The 22403-nt window shown below is 35.2% G+C and overlaps 1 protein-coding gene across 2 annotated transcripts in view; it reads left to right on the top strand.

The window, feature by feature from the left end:
• Nucleotides 1-22403, top strand: part of ATM (ATM serine/threonine kinase) — a 57122-nt gene that overhangs the window by 5176 nt on the left and 29543 nt on the right. For both annotated transcript variants that reach the window (XM_077173924.1, XM_054627779.2), the window contains exons 7-33: nt 157-395; nt 1153-1316; nt 1550-1719; nt 2265-2636; nt 3178-3372; nt 3712-3807; nt 4295-4520; nt 4644-4775; nt 5501-5626; nt 5750-5839; nt 6768-6936; nt 7589-7788; nt 8341-8423; nt 8512-8667; nt 9146-9221; nt 9359-9489; nt 9825-9945; nt 11028-11204; nt 11970-12139; nt 12462-12708; nt 13283-13401; nt 15125-15251; nt 16470-16669; nt 17945-18119; nt 19719-19883; nt 20131-20263; nt 21842-21937. In XM_077173924.1, the coding sequence (XP_077030039.1) occupies nt 157-395; nt 1153-1316; nt 1550-1719; nt 2265-2636; nt 3178-3372; nt 3712-3807; nt 4295-4520; nt 4644-4775; nt 5501-5626; nt 5750-5839; nt 6768-6936; nt 7589-7788; nt 8341-8423; nt 8512-8667; nt 9146-9221; nt 9359-9489; nt 9825-9945; nt 11028-11204; nt 11970-12139; nt 12462-12708; nt 13283-13401; nt 15125-15251; nt 16470-16669; nt 17945-18119; nt 19719-19883; nt 20131-20263; nt 21842-21937 (4355 nt within the window). The remainder of the gene's footprint in view (nt 1-156; nt 396-1152; nt 1317-1549; nt 1720-2264; nt 2637-3177; nt 3373-3711; nt 3808-4294; nt 4521-4643; nt 4776-5500; nt 5627-5749; nt 5840-6767; nt 6937-7588; nt 7789-8340; nt 8424-8511; nt 8668-9145; nt 9222-9358; nt 9490-9824; nt 9946-11027; nt 11205-11969; nt 12140-12461; nt 12709-13282; nt 13402-15124; nt 15252-16469; nt 16670-17944; nt 18120-19718; nt 19884-20130; nt 20264-21841; nt 21938-22403) is intronic.

Raw genomic sequence — 22403 nt, 5'->3', positions numbered from 1 at the left:
TTAAGGAACTTCTCTAAAATACTAATGACTTTTGCATTTATTCAGCAAATACTGTTCTGAATGTTGTTACTTGCTAGAATTTGCATTTAAACAATACTTATGAAAATAAATAAGGTTATTTCTCTTGGAAGTTTGAGTGTTAGGTTTGTGTTACAGGCAGGAGAAGAATACTGCAGGCCTGGATCATATTGTTGGAGCAATGAATACCTTCTGCAACAAGTTTGCTGACAACTGTCGCATACAGATTTGCAAAGTAGGGGAAGAAATTTTGCCTACGGTGCTTTACATATGGACTCAATACAGACCAAAGGATTCCCTGAAAGAATCAATAATTGAGTTATTTCGTCTCCAAGTTCATATTCATCATCCAAAGGGTGCAAAAACTCAGGGAAGAGGTATAATGAAAAGCTTAATTTGTTTTTTTTTTTTATTGCTGCATGTGGTTGTTTAAATTATTGTGCCCACTCTGAATTTTGATGCTGAGTCTTGGAAACATTAATGGTAGTGATGATTATTTGTCAGTAGTTTTATGCTATGGGTAATACTGAGTGAAAGTGAAAAGGAGTTTTCAAATTGTATCCACTAAGACCATATTAATTGTGTTAAGTCCTTTAAAGGTTGAGGCGTCTTTTAATCAAAAGGCAGTTTTAATTGCTAAATGAAAATACCAAGTCTTTGGGGAAAGGAAATAATAATTTAGATTGGCTTTGTATTGGTGTCTTACCAGCTCTATTTAAACCCAGAAATTACTACTGTTAATTGAGTCTGACTTACACTATAAAACTGGTCAGAGAATATAACTCAGTAATTATGTTTGTCGTGGTCTATTTTAGTTCTAGCATAGTTTTTTTTTACTTTGTACAAATCTATCCATTACCTTTAACTGTATTCTTTCCAGTTAGATGAGGACTTGTTTATTAGAAACTTAATTCCTACCCTAATTATTTCTGTATGCTGATTAAGTTCTCTCTTAACTTTTCCCCTTTTTACTTTATTTGTTCTAAAGTATAGAATTTACTTTTCAGGCCCGCACTTGCTGAGTTTTGTTTGCCTTACTCAGATTTTGTCTGTATTTTGCATTGTCTAGGTAGGTTTATGTATTGTATCAAGTGGGTGATACATGCTATCTTTTAATTGTGTTTGCATGTACAGGTGCATATGACTTAACAAAGTGGCAAAGCATCTTACATAACCTGTATGATCTGCTGGTGAATGAAATAAATCTCATCAGTAGCAGAGGGAAGTATTCTTCAGGCTCTCGTAATATTGCTGTAAAGGAAAATTTAATTGAGCTAATGGCTGATATTTGTCATCAGGTAACATTTTTATTTGAGTACATGATTGACTATACCGAGCTGTATGTTTTGCTGAAGTATTCATGCCTTTTGTCTGTGATCTGTTGTGTTTTGTTAATTCTGTACGGTTTAGAAATGTATTATACTGTATTTCACTTTGTTTCTTGTTAGCCTGTAAGTATTTCAGTTTACTTGTAAATACTGCTGCTTTTTTTCCCTTAATTTGCATGCTTTTTAATTTCTCTTTATGAAAGGTTTTTACAGAGGATACCAAAGTCCTTGAAATTACCCAGTCATATGCTGTTTCACAAAGAGAGCCCAGTGAGAACATGGTGCCAAACAAGCGCAGGAGGATTGAGCTTGGCTGGGGGGTCATTCGAGACAACATGCAGAGATCCCAGAAGGATTTTGATGTCATACCTTGGTAATAACATCTTTACATGGAAAACATATCACTCCGAACATCTTCTTACATTTAACGTTCTCCTGAATATGTTGTGCATTTAAGTTGGGTGTCTGGACATGCTGTGATTATATATCTAAGCAGTGAACTTAGAATGTCAGCACATTTGGAAAGTTGCTCTAAGATGGCTGTGTCATGGTACAGTAACCATTAAGAGTTTGGCCATTTTGGTCTAGTTCACACAGTTTTCTGTAATACCTGTTCTGAAAACTGTTCCAAGGCCTGGCTTCTTACCTTGGACCTTGATTGAGTGATATTTTGTTTGCCATGAGGGACCTCTGAACTGTAAGAAACTGTTAGTGATAGTGAGGCTAGATGAGTCTTTACAAGTGAAAATGGTAGAAATACTGGATCTTTAACTTTTGATAGTAAACAAATCACCTTAATACTGTAAAATGTAAATGAGAAATGGCAATTGAAGAAGGCTTTGTTTGTTTGTTAATTTATTTCTGAAAGTGCAAATTTTTGTATATTTGGTATTAATTGCTTCGCTTTGTGTTTTCAAGGTTACAGATTACAAGTCAGCTAATATCCAAGTATTCCATGAGTATTCCTAACAGTGAGCTGCCTGCCTTACTCAATGTCCTTCACCAGTTACTGCCTCAGCAGCGCCGAGGAGAAAGGACCCCCTATGTGCTGAAGTGTCTCACAGAGGTGGCTTTGTGTCAAAACCAGAAAACTGATTTGAAAAGCACCCACAAGCTGGAGCTCCAGAGAACCTGGGCAAAGATCTGGACTCTTACCATTCGCAGCATTAGCCTTCAGCAAATTGAAGTGGAGAGCTTTGGGCTGCTTGGAGCTATGATCCAAGAGAATCTTGTTGTAACAGATAAAGAGCTCTGGAAGATATTTTCAGGACCTGCATGCAAGCCTTCAAGGTAAAATGGAATCAAGGATAGTGTCTGATCCACATTCCTCTTTACTGTGTTACTCAGTATTATTGTTGTTGTGATTGTATTTCTGCTTAAGAACTGCACACATTTGTGCAGACAGACACACAAATTTTTGTTCTAAGCATTTGAAATTATCATAAATATGTAAAAAGACTGAAAGCAGAGGCAGAAGAGGCAATCATCTTCACACTTAGAATATACTAAAATATAAAATGGACGAAAAATTTAAAGATCTGACAGACAAATGTTGATTTTTTGAAGTTAAGAAGCATGTTTTCTTCTGAGTTTTTATTCTGAAATAAGTACCTGACTTAGTCTTTAAGATAGGTAGGAAATGTCTGTAATAGCCAAGAGAAATGAAAATGCAAAGATTTTAATGAAGGAGTTGACCAGTGTGCATGTTTTTTAACTTGCTTATGTACTTGATGCTTCCTGTGCATGCAGAAATACTCGCTTTACTTTAGAGTTCTAATGAACAAAATACCACATGGTTTCTCACAGATCCCCTGTTCCATTTTTGTTACAGTTCTGCTGTATGTTGTTTGTCATTAGTGATGTCTGCCTATTCAGTGCCAGAAAATTTGGACATAGGAATGGAACAGAATAGTTCTGAAAGAAATCTGGGTTCTTTGTTAAGGGAGGCAATAATGAAATGGCTCCTGTCCAGCTACTTGGAGGAAGAAATAGAAGAATGTGCAGAGTTGCCTCCTGTGCTCCTCAGGTAAAGTTTTTGTGCCATAATTTTACATGTAAGCTCACCCTGTAACACAAAAAAAATTGCAGGGAAAAACATATTATATTAATGCAGAATTCTGTTATATTAAAGCTTAAGCAGAGTCTGTAGGGTTTTTCAGCTTCCTGTAGAATGTCATTCAGGGGATATAATTTGTTATCTGTCCATATCATGGCAGATATGTGATCTATGCATTATAAATCTTCAGTGAAAACTTAAATTTCATTGAAGATACCCTGTTGATCCAGTCAATGTTTGTGTGTGCTTCAGGAATCCTAAGAGCTTGTCTGATTGGAAGAAAATACAAAAACATTTTCTTTCTTACAGTGATTATCCTCATCTTATATTACAAAAAATTCTTGTGAGCCTTACAATGAAGAACTGCAGAGCCTCCATGATCTTTTTCCAAAATGATGCTAAATGGTATGTTTTTGAATTAATCATTACAGGTACTTAAGCTAGGAATGCTGCTGCATCTTTCATCAATGCTTTGGACTATATCCAGTTTCCTCTTAATAAGACTAAAATGTGTGTAACTTGTTCTGATGCAAGATAAGACTTACCTACTAGAAGTTAAAAATATTAGTTTCAGGGGCTTTGTGGATTTCTGCTTCAGCTGTGTCAAGTAGGCTGAGGTCAGGGACCCTAACACAAAGCAGATGCTGCTCCATAACTGCATGATCTGTGTGCAGGCTTCATGTTTCCTTACAGTTCAGTTAGAGCTGGAATGGTATTGTCCATTCCCCAGTAAAAGTCATGTCAGAAAGTAAAGGTCAACCAGGGTTTGGAAGCACAAAAAGATAAAATATTTTATTTTGCTTTTATATATTTAGTGTATTTAAATAATAATATTTAAGACTTTTAAGTTATATACTGGCTGCTACAGTAAAATCTCTGTCTTTACTTCAAGTGAGCAACATGTGCAAGTGAAAGAAGAAAATAATTTTTCTGATGTTGAAGAGCTGTACCTGCAGACTACATTTGATGAAATGGATATTTTCACTAACTTTGGAGTAAATGTTGCAGATAAAAATGTGACTGGTTCAAGACTTGTCATCAACCAAAATCTTAGGGAAACACTGGAGAACTGCCTTTTAGCAATGTCAGATAAGCTTTTAAGCAGTTGTGGTCCTAAGGTAAGTTAGAAATTGTTACATCCTTACATTTGTGCTCCCAAACAATCTATTTCCAAGGCAAAGTGTATGGAGTCTGTATTTTGTGGTGATGATACTGGTATTGATACTGTGTATTTGATTTAGTCTAAGGTTGTTGCTGCTGAGCACCTTGTCCGATGTGTCAGTCTCTTGGCTGGCGTTCTGGGCTGCTATTGCTACACTGGTATTTTTAAAGAGGAGGATGCCTGTAAGTCAGAGTTGTTCCAGAATGCTAAGGTAAGCAGTAATGCATTTGGGACCTATTAAAAATTAAATAAAGCATTGAATATTAACTAATTCATAAAATTCTGTTTGTATTGGCACCTTTTCAGAGCACAGGTGTCTCCTCAGAAAAAGGCAGCTTAGAGAGGTTTAAATAAGTTTCTGCTGCTGAAAGAGAGGAGTCACTGAAATTCTGTCAGTACACCAGCTCATGAGTTTTGCAGTGGAGATTATTCTAAATATTGATACATTTCTGAGTCACAGCTTTCCAAAAAATGGAAGTCATGGACATGTAGACAAAGGACTAATTATAGGAGAGCAAGTCCTTTTTTTGTAGGTCTTTTATTCAGGAATTTAAGATAATTTGATGGTTCAAACCAGTATGAAGACTGCTATTGCTATTATTTTTATTATTAACAGTATCTGAGGTGGTTCCTGGCTTAAATACAGAAACCCAAAACTTACACTTTATGGAGATGTGCTGTATTTTTCTTTTGTGATGAAAATATTAGTGTTTCACACATCCCTAAACCATGGTTTTCTACTTGAGCAAAATGAGCACAACAAAAATACCAGAAAAAAAAGTGGGTTCATTGATGCACACTATGAATATCAAAGCTGTATGAATGAGAATGTATGAATGAGAACCCTTTCCTTTTGTGAAAATTTGTGTACTGTGTAGGTGCCAGTGTATAAGGGCATTTCACTGGGGTTTTCTAACCATGTTGTATTTTTGCTAGTCTCTCATTCATTATGCTGGAGAAAGCATTTCCCAGTCTATAAACAAACTAAATGAAGATACCCAGATCAACACACTGAGGACCTTGATAATGCAGTGTACAAAATGTTTGTGCAACTGTACCAAGGTAAAGTTTATAAAGGACTTTAAATTTCTTTCTTCATTAATGAGATCAGGAAATTGAGTATATCATACCTTTAATTCCTGAAAATAATTAATTAAGCTATCTGTACCTCTTACTTCCTTACAGAACAGTGCTAATAAGATGGTGTCTAACATATTCCTGCGTTTGTTAACGTCAAAATTTATGAACGATCTGATAGATATTTGCAATAATCTGGTAAGTACATTCTGTCTGTTTCTGAATGCAATGCTCTTCTATGAGGGGATTGTTTTTACAGCACAGTAATCTGGAGGCCAATCAAACAAGATACATATTACTGAAAAAAATAAATTGAAACACATTGAGTCTTATAGAAAATTCCAAACAGAAGCACTTCTGTTTAGCATTTGAACTAAATGAAGAGCAGATGGATAACATTTGATCAAGGTGAGCATTCCAGCTCACATTAAAAAACAAATTTATGCTGTTTTTCATGTTTTTAATACTTTCTTGCAGTAGAGGTGTATACAAAAGAATTCTATACCACTAGATGGTTAATGTTAATGCACTTGTAAAGGAGCAGGGTTTTTTGTGTTTATCATGTATTAAATCTTACTGTAAATTACTCTTTTCCCACTGGCAAAAGTGGAAGTGTACACATCACTGCACAATTCTTAAAATTTTTTTTTGGCACATGGTGCTGTAGTCAGGTCTAGGTAGGCAAATCCCTGCTTTTCAGATGAGGGAGAGCTGGGGGTTTTGCCATGTGTTAACTTGCCATCTGGTAGGGAAAGTAGTAATTAATTTGCCCTCAGAAAGTCACATGCCTCCTTTTCATTTCTTTCTAATTATGAAGTACGGAGAGAAGTTGGTGAGTTTTATGGAAAAAACTGTTTTTTTAAAAACTAACACTGTCCTTGGCAGAATCTAGAATGCAGAGATCAGTATCTGTCTGAGGAAGCTTCTATCCTAAAGAGAATAGTTCAGACAGTGTATAGAAAACAGGTTTATCACAAAGGATGAAATTCATCAATTCTGTGTCACCCTTACTGTCTTCACCTGTTCTGGTTCACTGGAAAACTGCAGTGTCTTTCCTTGTGCTATGTCTGTGGTGTTTCTTCTGTCTCTAAAAAGCAACTGTAAAAGGCTGTGGTGTTTTTGTCAGATGACAGTTACTGGAAAGCCAAGTGTACTGGGAGAAGTGGATCTCAGGAATGATCCTGAGGAGAGTATTATGGAAGTAGATAACCAGGCATCTGATGGTTTGTTTGATGATCATTCAGTGACTGACATCAGTGATACAAATGAATCTGGTGACATGCAAACTGTAACAGGCAAGTATTTTCTAATTCCAAACTACTTCCAAAAGCTTGTTTTTGCAAATATCTCTTTGCTTGAAACTTACTAAGGTACAAAATTGTGCTGCATTATTAGTAGTTGAAGCAAGTAGTGGTTGAACTAGGTACTTTCTAAGCAGTTATAATTTTCATCAGTACTTTAAAGATGTTAATGAAGTGTTTGAGCTCATTTAGAAAGGAGTAGTTTAATTTTATAGATCAAATAAGGCAAGAAGAGACACTAACTTTTTCAGAGTCAGAGAGAAGTTTTGGCATAGAAAAGACTAGAAAATGTGTCTATAGAATAATTGTCTCTCATTAGATTGTGCTTCATTATCTTAAAAATAGTCCTATTTAACTTTTCTCCTTCTCCTGATCAATAATTCTTGACACTCTATCTGGACCTTCAGAGGGACAGGAGCATAAATCTGTCTGTTTGTTCCTATTAGAAGCTACAAGTACTGATGTTACCTTTTGTTTTAAATTCTTACTTAAAATGCCCTAGCTGCTCAATAACAAATGAACACAAAGGTTGCTGGTACTCTATCTTTTTTGAGAACTAATATTAGTTTTGCAAAGACTTAAAATGTTACCACCTCTTCTATTGCCTTTGGAGAATGCATTTCTTACATGAAAATCTTACTTCCAGGTGCTTTGAGCCCATTAGCTGAAGAGCAGTTGACAAAGCAGGATTTACTTCTCCTTGAAATTGTGAGGTTCTTATGTATTTGTGTAACCACAGTCCGAGTTCAGACACTGAGCTTCCGAGCCTGTGATATTCGGAGGAGGCTCTTAATGCTGACTGAAGGCAGTGTCTTTGACAGCACTAAGCCACTGCATCTGCACATGGTGAGTCTCAGGGGTTTTTACAGCAGACCCACTTCTGTAATTGTACTCTTACTAAATTTGCATAGTCTTTTCTGTTGCACATTGTCTTTCTCCTGTCATCAGTCCCCTGGGAAGACTTAAAATGGCTCCATTTGGTGTTTTGAAGTGTGTTGTAGTCAGGAAAACAGCAGTTCAAATTTGCAAGCCAGAAAATGAAGAGTTGAGAAAAATATATATCTTGCCTTTATAATTAATTGTTTGTTAAAGAACTAGAAATAGTCTCTGCAGTAGAATAATATCTGTGGCTTAGTTTACAAAGGATATATATTTTACTGCCAGAAGTAAAAGTTTGATGTGTGTAAATAAAAGATTGACTGGTCATCTTTTTTTGCATGAAAAGATGACCAGTCAAGCATGCAGTTGCTGATGATAGGTGTCTTCCTGCATGGTTTTGTGTAAGACTTAACAAAACAGTTCCTAATTTTTCTTTTTGACTACTTATTCTTCCAAGTACTGTTCATCGTTTTAGTTTTGTTTGGGCTTTTTATTCCATTTGGGTTTTTTATTCCACAGTACTTGATCCTGTTGAAGGAGCTCCCTACTGAAGAACACCTCTTGCCTGTAGTCGATGTTGAGATGCTTCTTAAGCCTCTCTCGTAAGAAAGAAACTATTCAGCATGTTTTACATCCATTTCAAGGCATTTGGTGGCTTTTTCAACATATTTTTTCTTTCTTTCTTTCCAGTACTGTGTGTTCTTTGTATCGTCGAGATCAAGAAGTTTGTAAAGTAATCCTAAATAATTTGCTCCCTATAGCAGCAGGGTTGGCCCAGTTCAAAGAACCTATTGAAGAGGCAAGGAATGCCAAAGGACAGTTTTTGACAGTTGTTGGAGCCTTCTGGTATGTTACTTAATGCAGGAGTCTGTTGGACATAAAATTTTTGATTTTTAGTTTTTATCTTTGCTATCAGTAAAAAGACTGTAGTGCTGTCTGTTTCTTGCTTGGGGTTTTTTTTTGGTCTTGTTTTTGTGTACTGTGGAATCCTTATGCAGCATTTAACTTCTCAGATTTTCTGTGTCATGCTATATTTGTAGCAAAAAATTAATCCTTAAGATGCTACCAGGATAATAAACACTACACTGCTGTATATAAAAAAGGACTGATTCTTTGCTGAATTGTTTCAGTAATTATGACAAGGGCTGAATTTCAGCAACCCAAAAAGAGTACTGTCTGCAATTACCAATAAAAATGTCAAATCCTCCCAGACATGCCCATGGAGCACAAAAGAGTCAACTGTGAGCAGCAGAAACGAACTTGCTAGACTGTTTCTCAAAACTGTGGACACCTTTTTCTGTTAATTGAGTATTCCTTGTTTTAGGCATTTATCTCAAGGAGGGAAGTGCACAGCATCAGTAAGAGTGGCCCTTTTAAATTGCATGAAAACCCTGCTTGAGGTAATCCCAGATTTTCTGACATTCATTAGCATACTAAATATTTATTTAAGATGTACTTAAAAACAGTGTGTAAATATCTTTTGCATATTGCAGTGTATCTTCTGTACATTTTGAATCACAATATTAATTTTCTTCAGGTCGATCCTCATTGCAAGTGGGCAATCCTTAATGTGAAAAATGAAGATCTCCCTGTGAGTGATGCTTTCCCACATTTCCTTGCAGATAGTCACCATAAAGTTCGAATTCTTGCTGCAAAGTCAATTACCAGGTGATAATATAGATATTGTTTCTGTTTGTAGGAATAATGCCTAATTTCACTTAACTGGATGTCACTTCTGCTACTGCGTAGCTGCTCTTTTCAATACCTCTGGAACTGCAGTCTTGTCAGAATATAAAAGCCTATCAAATTTTGTTGAAGTGTTCCAACTTTGCATTTCAATTATTCTGTGATGTGAGAGATCAATATAGAAACTGCTCTATAAGAAAATAAAGAAAAATCTATATAAGGCAATTGAGACAAAAATAATTATATTCAGAAAATCAGAATCCAAAACCACCATTCTGTGCTGTTATGCTTATAATTATTGTTCTTTTTTTTTAAAGCTTGTTTCAAGATGTGAAACAGAGAGATTCTTCTGGAATGTCAAGACCTCTTCCCCTGAAGCTTCAGCAAAAGGCTTTTGAGAATGCATACCTCAGAGTTCAGGAAGGAATGAGCAATCTGGTACCAACATCTAGTCATTAGTTTTTGTCTAGTTTGGATGTTTTGAATAAAATTACCTTTAACATCATCATGTTTAGTTTTCTGAAAATACTAATTCTTCTGGACTTCTTGTAATCTGAGCTCGTGAAACAAAGTGATAGTCAGGGAATTCCTTTCATATCCAGTCACTCACGGTTTTGCCCACATGAGAAGTTTGTAAATTTGTAAAATGTATGTTTTAGACTTCTCTTCTTTATAATACTATTTGTTGTTCAGTTCTGTACTGTACTGTACTGTAACACTTAGGAATAGCAGAAAAATGTAGCCTCAATAATCTAGTGAAAACATATAAATAATGAATAAGGAGCAGTGTAAATTAAATAATGTGTTTACACAGTATAAAACTAGATTTGTAAATTTCAGAAAGATCATGTTTCCAGTGGTATTAAGAGCACAAAACTGAGATTTGCTTCAAAATTTGAGCTATTCAGAAGAAGCTTGAAGTGAAGGAAAAGTTACACTTGGGTGAAGTGACTGGAAATACAACAGTGTGATGCAGTACTGTAGAATTTCTTAATTTTTCTTTTAGTGTCTTTCAGTTTTCCTCCTTCCTTGCTACCATGTAAAGTCGTCTACTTCATCATTTTCCCTCTTTTTCTGTCATGCTGTTACCTACCTGCATGTCATCTCTTTTCCCTTTGTCTGCTGTGGCCTTGCTGCTGAGGCCTCTTCTCTCTGTCATCTTTTTCATCCCTCTGTACTGTCACCTCCAACTATTTGTCATCATCTGATTTCTATGTTGCTTTGGGTCCTTGTTCTGTCCCTTCAGCTTGGTGGTGTCTGTTAGCTTTTCTCCTTTCACTGCAGTTTCTTGAAACTTTTATTTAAACTCATCACTTGTCAACACAATGCCTTAATAAGGGGAGGACTGCATTTAAATAGCAAGGCAGTTCTTCCCTATATGCCCCAAGGAGTTAAAAAGAAGACTTGTTCAGCAGTATTTATGTCAGTGCCCTAATTTTACATTATTTATGCTGATTTATTAACTAGGAAATTGCTTTAATGGAATATTTGCTCAAGGTCTTCATGATTTCTTATTGTAGGTCAGGGGTGATGCAAGTCCTGAAGATCTTTTGGACAAACAGAGTAATGGAAAAGCAGTTTTGCTGATGCTTATAACCATGGTTCTGTGCTGCAGCCCAGTCTGTGAGAAACAAGCTCTGTTTGCTATTTGCCAGTCTGTGAAAGAGAATGGATTAGATCCTCACCTTGTGAAAAAGGCAAGTCTGATATTTCATTTGATATTTAGGTTATAAATTAAGGTTAGGTTAAAATTAAAAGACTACAAAATGTTTTGCTCAGTATTGAAATGTGTTAAATATTGTAAAGGTATAACTAATATGGTACATTACTGAATTAATTTGTCTTTATATTTAATGACTTACATAGAAATAATAAAATCATGAAAGGCAATTGTAATGGCAAATCTTGTATGTTCAAAGCACAGATCTCAAATACAAATAGACTTTTATATGCTGAATATTGCAGATCTCACTTTAAAAAATCATTCGACCCAGAGGAAGCAAGTTTTCTTATGTGGAAAATATGTAAAATAAATGCAGTGTATTGGAAGATGGTATGTGTCTTGTGGAATTCTATTTTGAAGTTCACAAGGGTGTACTGAAATGATTGCTGTTTATACATCAGCCTTTCATACCAGGAATTTTTTAAGTGCATGTGTTCTTTTTATCCTTTCTTACTATTCACTGCTTGCTTCATGTTTTTGCACACAGTCTGTACCCAAAATGAGTACTGGCCATCCTTTCTTTACTCATATGAGTTAGTTGTAGTTCCTGGATTGCACTCCAGGATCTCCTGAGATATGGCAATACAAATTATAAAATAACTTATGCGGAAGAGGGGCTGAGTTACACAAATATTCATTAAAAGGCTGGAGGGTACACATGGAGGTGTAATATTGTCAGTTTGCCATAATACCATCTACTCTCTATGTTATTTTTGCATTATTAATTCATGCATTTCAGGTTTTGAAAAAAGTGTCTGACATTTTTGGCTATAAAAGTATAGAAGACTTCATGACATCACATTTAGACTATTTGGTGATGGAGTGGCTGAAAATAAATGATACTGCATATAGCCTGTCTGCTTTTCCTTATGTTCTTCTGAACTGTACTAGCCTTGAGGAGTTCTACAGGTGAGTTTGCTATATGATGAAAGTATCATTTAGATTTTATTTACAATTATGATACAGGGTCTCAAGTTGCTAAATGTAGCAATGCATCAGGATTTTGTTGTAAGGTGATGTATTGAGAACTTTTGAAATGTATTCCAAGCATCATGTGTATTATATTTATGCAGGTAAGATTTTCTTTTTTTGTGTGTGTGTGTGTAGCAGTAGCTAAACAATGATTGGAAGTTTAGTTATACAGTAGAGAAATGGTATTTACTATGTGATGCTCAAGGTTTTTTTAAAAAGTAATTTAAGGACATTTTGGAAATGTATTTACTACATGTAGGTCTTGTTACAAAGTTTTGGTTCCACACCTGGTGATTAGAAGTCAGTTTGAAGACGTGAAATCACTTGCCAACAAGATTGAGAAGGACTGGAGACAAGTTCTGGCAGACTGCTTTCCAAAGTTACTTGTCAATATCCTCCCATACTTCGTCTATCAAAGCCATGAAAAGAGTGAAGTAGCAGAGCAAAGAGAAATGGCTTCTAAAGTCTATGACAGGCTTAAGGATGAAAACTGCTTAGGAAAACAGGTATCCATTTAAAATGTGTAAGTTGAGTTTTATGGTGTTTAACAGACCAGTCAGAAAAATTTATATATTATGTAAATAGTTCAAATTTAGAGGTGCAAAAGTAATATTTTATTAAATACAAACTAGATGAATTTTTATCCCAAGGATTTCAAGGAGCTGTTCAATAGAAACTTTAAGACAGAAAGTTGACTGAAGCATAATTTTTTTCATAATGCAATATTTTTTTTTCCATTCATTGTACAGCCCTGAGTTTCTCTGTCATATATCTGTCACATTTTCCTCTTAAAATATTTTGTTAAGGCTTTATGATGAGTCATCTTCTCCACGGGCAGACTCTATGTTCAGAACTAGTAGTAAGGTGAAACTTTTTTTTTCTATATACTGTAGGAAAGCAGACTGTTCTACCTGTTGCTACCATAGAGAAACTTAACCAGGCTTAATTTATGAATGGATTGTATGTCATGGATGATGGAACAAGTAGAGAATCTAGACAAGTAGGCTTTCTCAGAAGCCAAAGAAATAATTCCGGCTGAAACACATTTTTCTAATTAAAATGCTATTTTTCTTCTTGTAGCAAATGGACAATTTATCTCATAGTAACTTGCCAGAGATTGTGGTTGAACTGTTGATGACTTTACATGAACCAGCTGGTACCACAGTCGAAGAAGGGTCTCATCTAAGTAAATACATAAGGTATATACTTGCAGATTTTCTAAATGCTGAGTGTGTTTGTGTAACATTGTGCATTAAAATGTGCCCTTCAGGCATAAGAAGAGGTAACTCTGCAGCTGAGAGGGTTTATTGTTACTAGTAGTGACAAATCATAGTCATACCTCCTCAGGTAGTTACTCCCCAAGGTCAGGATGAGAAGCTCCATAATGTGGAATTTTTCTTCACTCGAGGTCACCAGTTGTGGTGGTGTTCACAGGGGTCGCAGGATGAGGGAAGAGATGAGAATCTTGACTCCATGTTTCAGAAGGCTGATTTATTGTTTTATTATATTAAAAGATAATGATCTACTAAAACTATACTAAAAGAATAGAAGAAAGGATTTCATCAGAAGACTAGCAAGGAAAGTAATGGAATGATAACAAAAGCCTGTGACTCTCAAAGAGTCCAAGCCAGCTGACTGTGATTGGCCATTAATTAGAAACAACCAACCCATTAGAAACAACCAACCCAACCAATCAAAGATGCACCTGTTGCATTCCACACCAGCAGATAATTATTGTTTTTCTTTTCCTCTGAGGCCTCTCAGCTTCTCAGGAGAAAAATCATGGCAAAGGGATTTTTCAGAAAATATCATGGCTACACCGTAGTAGTGCAGCCAATGGAAGGAATGAACAGTGGGCCAGGGAGTGCTGTTGTGTGGCGTTGAGCTGGACTGTTATGGCACTGCCAATTGACATAAGTTCAAACCTAGATGGACTGCCCTCTGTAAAATTGGTCAGATTCTAGTCTATAAATTAAAGTGATTCAATGATTTTTAATAACTTGAAGTCACAGAGAGGGTGACTTAGTGGTTTTGGCAGTGTTTCTTAGTGGTTCTGGCAGTGGCAGCTCTTGTCTTTGGTAAGGAGACCAGTTAGGCAATGCCAAATAAACAAATTCCTAATTAATAGAAATAGCCTAGTGCCAGAAATATCTTCATGTTTATTACCTTTTCAGTCTTTGTTTTTATCCTAAAATATCCATATTTGCATAATAGTTTTCCAGATTTTTATGTTCAGATACAAACTTTTTGGAAAAACATTGCAATTTGTAAAGTTTTTGAAGAAGATACCTTTATTGTAAAAACAGTTAGTTGAAAGAGTCCAAAGCATTTATTGGAAAATCTGCCAGAAGTTAAATAGCTGAGAATTTAAAAACTCTTCAAAGAATTTTTTTTGCAATGAGTTTATTAACAAACTGTGGTGTCTGCTTGTAAACAAAGCTCTATTTAAGAAGGAAATGGTAAGAATAAGAGTGATGAAACTTAGGTTATATGCCTTTATTACTACCATGATGCATTTCTTTTCTTCTTGAGGTCCCAGAAATTTTCACTCCCTTGTTTTTCCTCAACCAAATTGTTCCCACAATTACATAATGCAGAAGATTTAGCCATGAATTGTAATTAGATTTTTGTGCTAAGTACCTTAGATGAGACAAATGTGTGGATTTTTAACAATATCATCTCTCAAAAAAAAACAAAAGTAAAAGAATGTTTAGAAAGTACAGTTTTGAAAGCTACCATAGAGGAACAAGAAGCAGATACAAAATAAGATGCATGTCACTTTTCTGGATGCTTTTGATGCTTCTTATTAAAAGCACGTATTTTCTAGGAATTAATGTGTTTATTCATCAAGACTTACTATATTAAATACAAGTGGTTTGACTTTTGAGAAGAAAAATATAAATCTCTTTTTTATTCATTTAGAGAACTGGATCCTGCTCCTAATCCACCTCATTTTCCATCTTATGTGATTAAAGCAACCTTGGACTATATTAGCAACTGCCATAAAAGCAAATTAAAAAGTATTATAGCAGTTCTTTCTAAAAGCCCTGTAAGTATGATGATGTATGATGTAAGAAAATTATGAATTTATTTCCTATAGAATAAAAAATTTCTGTTATGGGTACCCTTTAGTTAAATTAGACATTTTCATCATTTCTATGTGAATCAAAAAACCAGCCTTAGTCCCTTTTCTATTCATTTGTTTGCCTCTTGAAGTGGAAGATGTCCTAAATTCAGGGACAGAGTTATGTGCACTGTATAATTATATTACTTCATTAATTATTATATTATATATGTAAAATGTCTTATATAACTGTGTAAATTATGTAATTATATGCATTATATAATACATATAAAGTAGAGTAGATTATTTTAAAGCTTTTTATTTTAAAATCTCTGTGTACCAGTCACAGTTTAGAATGTGGCATATTTGTCACGTGTTTGAAGAGTGTTCTAAAATAATTATACTTGGTCAATTGTAACTACATACAGCGTACAATTAAAATATAAAATTTACTTACTTTTACTGGCAGTGTGAAAATTTTATACTTAGGGATATTTTTTGACACTTGATTTTCATTTGTTAAAGCAAAATATGGAGACATAGGAAATTATACAGCCTTGCAATGAATCATAAATATTTTACTGTCTTCTAAGTTTGTTCCTTAGAAATGTATCTGTTTAAAGTTATGCTGTTTTATTGTATATATTGTCAACAACTTCCTTTGCCTACCTATAAATAATCTAAAAATAGGAAAAAAAATTTCTAAACCATGTTTTATCTAAATCTTCTGAGTGTAAAAGTTAATATTGCCAGCCAGTGGACTAAGTTTTTTAAAATGTTACACTACCTGCCTAGTGTTTTATAAGTTTACAGTTTTAACAGTTGCAGCCTGCAGTGCTGTGTTCTGTGAAACAGTGCATCTTTCACACGTGAAAAAATACAGGTTGAATTCTTACCTGATGCTTTCATGGTTTTTAATTGATGTTTCTCTGTTGATACACATTGCCATCATTGTTTGGCTTTCTGAAAAATGGGCATAGCATATCTCATGTGGGGGGGAATAAAGAAAGGAAAATGAAGAGGTATATGGCTTATAGTCCTGTTTGGGGAACTGGTTTCTCTGTAGGTCTTTTGTTTGTTTAAAGCAATAAAAATAATGAAGCTCATTTGCCCATGTTTGATTTTAAGTTTTTTAAGTTTTTTCTTGATATCTGTATTGACATTATGAATAATTTTTTGTGCTCGTATTTTATTCACTCTTAGGATTCATTCCAGAAAATCCTTCTAGCTCTTTGTAAGCATGCTTCAGAAACAAAAAACATGTATAAGAAACACAGAGTTCTTGTAATTTATCACCTGTTTGTTGGTCTGTTACTCAAAGAGATCAAAGACAGTTTGGGAGGAGCCTGGGCTTTTGTCCTTCGAGATGTAATTTACACCCTGATTCACCACATCAACAGCAGGTAAACAAAGTAATTATCTCTAGTTCTTCCTGTCTGTGCTCCCTTGCTCCTGTAACCTTACAATCTGATATTGCTAGCAGATGGTAATTAATCTGTAAAATTAATTATAAGTTGCTAAAATTAAAAATAAAGTTGCTATTCTTTTATAATTTCAGAATTTAAACATAGAACTCCTAATAAAATATGGAATGTTTTGTGCTAGCCTTGTATTTAGATGTTTGCTATATTGAAGGTTTTGTATCTGTAGTAGGTTATCAAATTGTAAAAATAAGCAGGGTTAGGAGATTTTCATGATGGGGTGCTTAGGAATTTAAATCATATGAGAGAAAAATTAAAAATGTGGGGTTAAGTGCAAAGTAAGCACATGTCAAATAAAATGTGCTTTTTGAGTTAATAAGAGTGTTGGCATTTACATTCTCACCCCTAAGTACCTATAGCAAAGTGAGAATTGTACACGTTGTCTTAGCTTGCCTTCAGACTGAGAAAACTGGTCCTTCATCAGGTTAAAATTTAAGTGGGATTCTTACCTTTTGCATAAGAAGATTATAGATACTTTCTTACTTGAGCTTTAACTTGGGGTTTCCCAGACAGTTATTAGCCTACATGTCTCTGAGTTTATGTATAAATTGATTCCTCAGCTGGTTTGAAGCATTTCATACCCTGAGATGTTGGAGACATGTGTGGATTGTAAATGCCATTATTATGGCATTACTGTTCTTATGTTGAACACTCAACTGAGGCAGGGGCTGCTGATGCACTGGAGAGCAACACTTCCTTTCAGAGGGACCTCAGAATTCAGCTCAATAAAACCCTGAGAACCTGATCTGAATTTGAAGCTGAAACTGTTTAAGGGAGGAAGCTGCACTGCATAATCTCCAGGTGTCCTTTATAACCTTTTCTTTTTTAAACTAATAGTCATTTTGGGTAGAGGAGGATTCAGAGAGCATGTTTTCCATTTTTTTCTGCTTCTGTCAAGATTGTCTTGATAAGTAATAATCTAAAACCCTTCTAGGGATTTTTTTTCTTTATGGTATTTATCTTTTAACAAGATTTTATTCCATTTTCTGAAGTGATCAGTCAGATTCACTGTGTTTCTTTGTGTTTCCTGAGCTAAGTCTTTAAAGCTGATTCATTGAGTTGGTAAATTTTAAAGTTTAGAATTAATTCATCCTGACTTTATTCTTTTTCCCTTATTATTCCAAGATGCATGAAATGTTGATACTCAAGACAGTGCCAATTTGTATTTCTTTAATTCTGCTTTGTTTCCTGTGACAGACCCGTCATAATCAGGGACATTTCCATGCGCAGCTTCTCACTCTGCTGTGACCTGCTGCATCATGTTTGCCACACAGCAGTTACGTGCTGCAGCGATGCTCTGGAGACCCACCTTCATGTTATTGTGGGAACCCTGACACCTCTTGCCATGGACCAGTCTCAGATTCAGGAACAGGTAATTCTGTGGTGCTGCTTATGCCTTAAGTGGTAGTTTTCCAGTTCACGTTCACTGTTCTTAACGCTCTATCTGTACTTGTGTTCAATTTTAATTCCTTTTTCCTATGCTTTGGAGATTTATATAAAAACTATTTTTTGGATGTAATACTATGCCTTTAGTTTTTTTAAATGCAATTTCACTTTTGGTACTTCTGTTTTGCCAAATAGCACATCAAGCAGCCAAGCAACTCCTTAAAAAACTCTGTGGGTGATTTAATGGGAAATATGATGAAGACCTTTAGTACAAGGTGTCTAAAGGACAAAAAGGAAATGTGTGCAGAGAACAGATTTCAGTAGTTCAGCTATTTATTTAATAAATGATCGTTTTAAAAAAATGTAGCACAGGTCTTAAATGGGAAACAAAGCAGTTTCTGTTGTGTGACAAGCATTGTTTCCCCTCTAGTATTGCTTTTTATGTGCATTCTGATGGGGGTGGAAATATAAGAGGATTCAGAGATTTACAATTAGTAGCTGTAGGTCAGAAGAGTGTGCCTGTTGCACTTCAGTCCTCATGTTGCCTTCTGGCTTAATCTGATTCCACTGTACCATAGGCATCTGCATGGTTGCACTGTAGCCCTGTGCTGTCCTCCTCCTTGTACTTCCAGTTCAGCTGGAGGGCTGCACCAACCCAGCTGAAAGTAACCTGGCAGTCTTGTTTCACAGCTTCCTGATTGTGATCAGATTTACAATATGTCTGTGTAAACTGGTGCACGTGCACATCTGCAAAGGCCACATGTCAGGGTATCCCTGGGCAGGACAAAGTGGGGAGGACAGAAATTTCTCTGAATTGGAACTGATGTCAAATGTGAAACCTTCTCATATCCTACTCCTGCAGGGATGCCCACCCTCTAATGATCACTTTTCAGTTCCTTCTTTTTTATTTTTTCTTCTAGCATTGAATTGAGGCTAGTTGATAACTTTCAGGTAAATAGAAGTCTTCAAATAAAACCCCCATCATTTAGATTTAAAACTTCTCAAAGGTGCTTGGATTTAATATCCAGGTGCATTGATTTTTAAATAAAGCATAAATACAATGGTTTTCCAAAGAAAGTATGGTACCCCATTGACATTTATTCAAGTTGTAGATAGGTTGTTAAACAAATTCTGCCAGAGTTCAGTGATTTGGGTAGTAAGGTACGATATATAGGTGTTTGTCTAAATTCCAAATTACCAGCACTTTAGTGAGAACAGGAAAGTCCTAATAACTCCAGAAATGCTTGGGTGCAGTGTGTTGTTAAATCTTTGTGAATATCATAGAGATCATATTGGCCAGCATTTGAAATCAGCTTCCTCAAAAGACAGAGCAAACTGCAGGCTGGAATAGTAAAAGCTTTGATTTCTGTTTGGAAGGAGGAAGAGCAAAAATGCTCCACCATTTTAGAATGTATCTGTGATTTCCCCACACCTCTAATAATCTTACAACTTTTAACAGTGTAAATAAATTATCTTAGTAGTTTAATGAAACTTAGAGAAATACAAACTTTATAACCTGAATAAGAAATACAGCTCAAAAATGTTCCTCTGTCTTTTTTGGTTTTCATTTACTTTTTATGTTCAGGTCCTAGGCTTGCTGAAATACCTGGTGATAGAAAGTAAGGATAATGAAAGTCTGTACCAAGCAATCAAGTGCTTAGATCCTTTTCCTGAATACCCTGCTTTTAAAGATCTGCGGGCAACTCAACAGAAAATAAAGTACAGTAAAGGACCATATTCTCTTTTGGAGGTAATTACATTTTAAAATACATCTCACATAATGTTTTCTGTAATGCAGACTTTCCCCAGAAGAAAAATTTTCTTACTGTAGTTTAAATGAGACACGTGGATTCTTTTATTGCTGGTTTCAGCCACGGAGACACTTGTAGGTCTCCATTTTTACTTTGCATCCTTATTGTGAATTTGCTTAGAGCCACTTCTTTACCTGAAGCTTTTACTTGTATGCTGTATGTGCTTAATAATGTGTTGTTTTGCAGGAAATTAATCACTTTCTCTCAGTTGGGGTTTGTGATTCACTGCCCTTGACACGGCTTGAAGGACTGTATGATTTACGCAAAAAGTTGGAACAGTATAAAGATCAGATGAAGGATCTCCTGAAAATTTTCCAGGGTACTGATGGCTGATTATGTGTTTTATTTCTTTTCTACCTGGTTTTAGGTGTTTAGTGATGTACCCTATTCTAATTTGACATGGAAATATTTTTTGTATAATTAACAATGTAATCATATTATAATTTGACACACAGAGTAGGTTGACATCAGTGTTTCAGCCCTCAGTCCAGACCCAGTTCCTTCCTAGTTTGGTTTTCAGATAATTGTGCCAGACCATTTCACTTTTCTCCTCTACATCAAGTCTTCATCAGCTTGTGTGCATGACAGGAGAATAAAACAAGATGATGTGATTAATTGTAAACAAGTACAAAGTAAAATTTGGTTAAGAATTGTAATGTTGTAAGGCGATGGTGCAAGTGCATTTTGGCCCCCACATCCCCAAATTTACAATTTTACAAATAACTCACTTTGAACAGAGTTAGTGAAAGGGTAACAAGCTTTTGTGGAGCAACTTCCATCAGAGGAGAGTCTTGTGAGATTGGAAAAGAGATTGAGTAAGAATAGATAGAGCTGTATGAGCTGGTGAATGGAATGATGAAGCATAGTAGGGAGTGCTTACCACTTTTATCACAGTACAAAAACAGATTAAATAATCTGGGAGCAGTTACACAAGAGAAACCATGTAATTTCTTCAAAATAGATTCACCATGTGACTTACTACTACTTACTGTGAAAATTAACAATATAACTGACCTTAAAAGGAGTTGGACATATTTTATAGAGATTATTAGGTGTGAAGATGTGCTCAGGCAAACCCTGAGAAGTATTTTCTCTTGCTTTGCTGGAGATGGGCTGGCAAGCTTAATGGGGCTTTTGCCTTATAATAAAATTCTATTAAGCACTTACAAATCTATTATTCTATGTATTCATTTTTCTAAACATATCAAGTAAGCATAAAGTCTGATTTCAGGTTGTAATCCAATCAGTACTTTTTTTAAAAGTACTGCTTTCTTGGGGTTTTTCTTTCTTCCTTACACCTGACAAATCATCATATTTTTTCCTAGACCATTTTGTTTGGAATGTGTATTTTAAAAATGAAGACCTCCAGCAGGGAGCAAATATGTAAGGAAATACTCATCTTGAGAGTTTTTAATTTGGCAGAGTTAGTTTGTCAACTGAAAGCTAATCAAATTCTTGAAATTTCCTGACAGGCTAATTTTGAGGTATTCCTTGGGTTCAGATTTAGAACAGAATGATGACATTAACTTAAGGGCTGTCAGTGGAGCCACATAGTATGCCTTCACTATTTCAAATAACATTCTTACACCAACTTAAGCTAATCTTTCATGTATTTAATTATCATTTTTGCATGAAAACACTGAAAATAATAGCATAGGTGCATTCTAGTTTGGGGATTCTTTGGCTTATTCAAATGCACAGACATTTTTCCAAACCATGATGAATAAGAAAAATCAGTAATTTAGTTGGTGTACTGTTTAATACCATCTTGCTTCAGTATTAATAATGCATATTAACATTTGTAGGTAAAAGACACCGGAGCAGTATTTTCTTCTAATAACTTCACGTTACAAATATACTGACATGCTTGGCATCTATTTTTCTTTCTGAATGATAGAAAAGCCAGAAGATTCTGTAATAGTGAAATTGGTGGTGAGCTTACTGCAGCTGTCCAAGATGGCAGTTAACAATACAGGAGAAAAAGCAGTGCTGGGTAAGTTGATTAGACCCACAAGTAAATCATGGCTGTCATTGCAAACACCACACTGAAACTGTGGTTGTTCTCAGTGTTACTTCCCACTGCGCTTTCCACTTCAACACACCTGCAGAATATGAAGGAAAGAGCAGGGAAATAATTTTGGGTTTTTTCTAATGAACATTTAACATCCCTTGTTAAAAATTATTTTCAAAGTCACTTTTTTGGTTGTTTTTTTTTTTCAGTTGTTGTGTTTTGATAAAATACTTTGTCTGGAAAGCAAATGAGGAGCACATTGATACACATTTTTATGTAAAATATAGATTAATTCTTACTGAGTTTGCAGTCTACTGTTTGGGCTCACACAGCCTTCTGTTTGCATTTACCATACCCTTTAGGCATTGAAAATGAGTAATTCTGACCTTTTCCATTTGCCAGTTTCTGGCAGAAGCAAACATAAAAGACATATCTGATATAAGCTGGA

The sequence above is a fragment of the Agelaius phoeniceus genome, chromosome 2, assembly GCF_051311805.1.
Source record: "Agelaius phoeniceus isolate bAgePho1 chromosome 2, bAgePho1.hap1, whole genome shotgun sequence".
Classification (NCBI taxonomy): domain Eukaryota; kingdom Metazoa; phylum Chordata; class Aves; order Passeriformes; family Icteridae; genus Agelaius; species Agelaius phoeniceus.
Note: the sequence above shows the minus strand (reverse complement) of the source record. Positions and strands in the feature narration are given on the sequence as shown.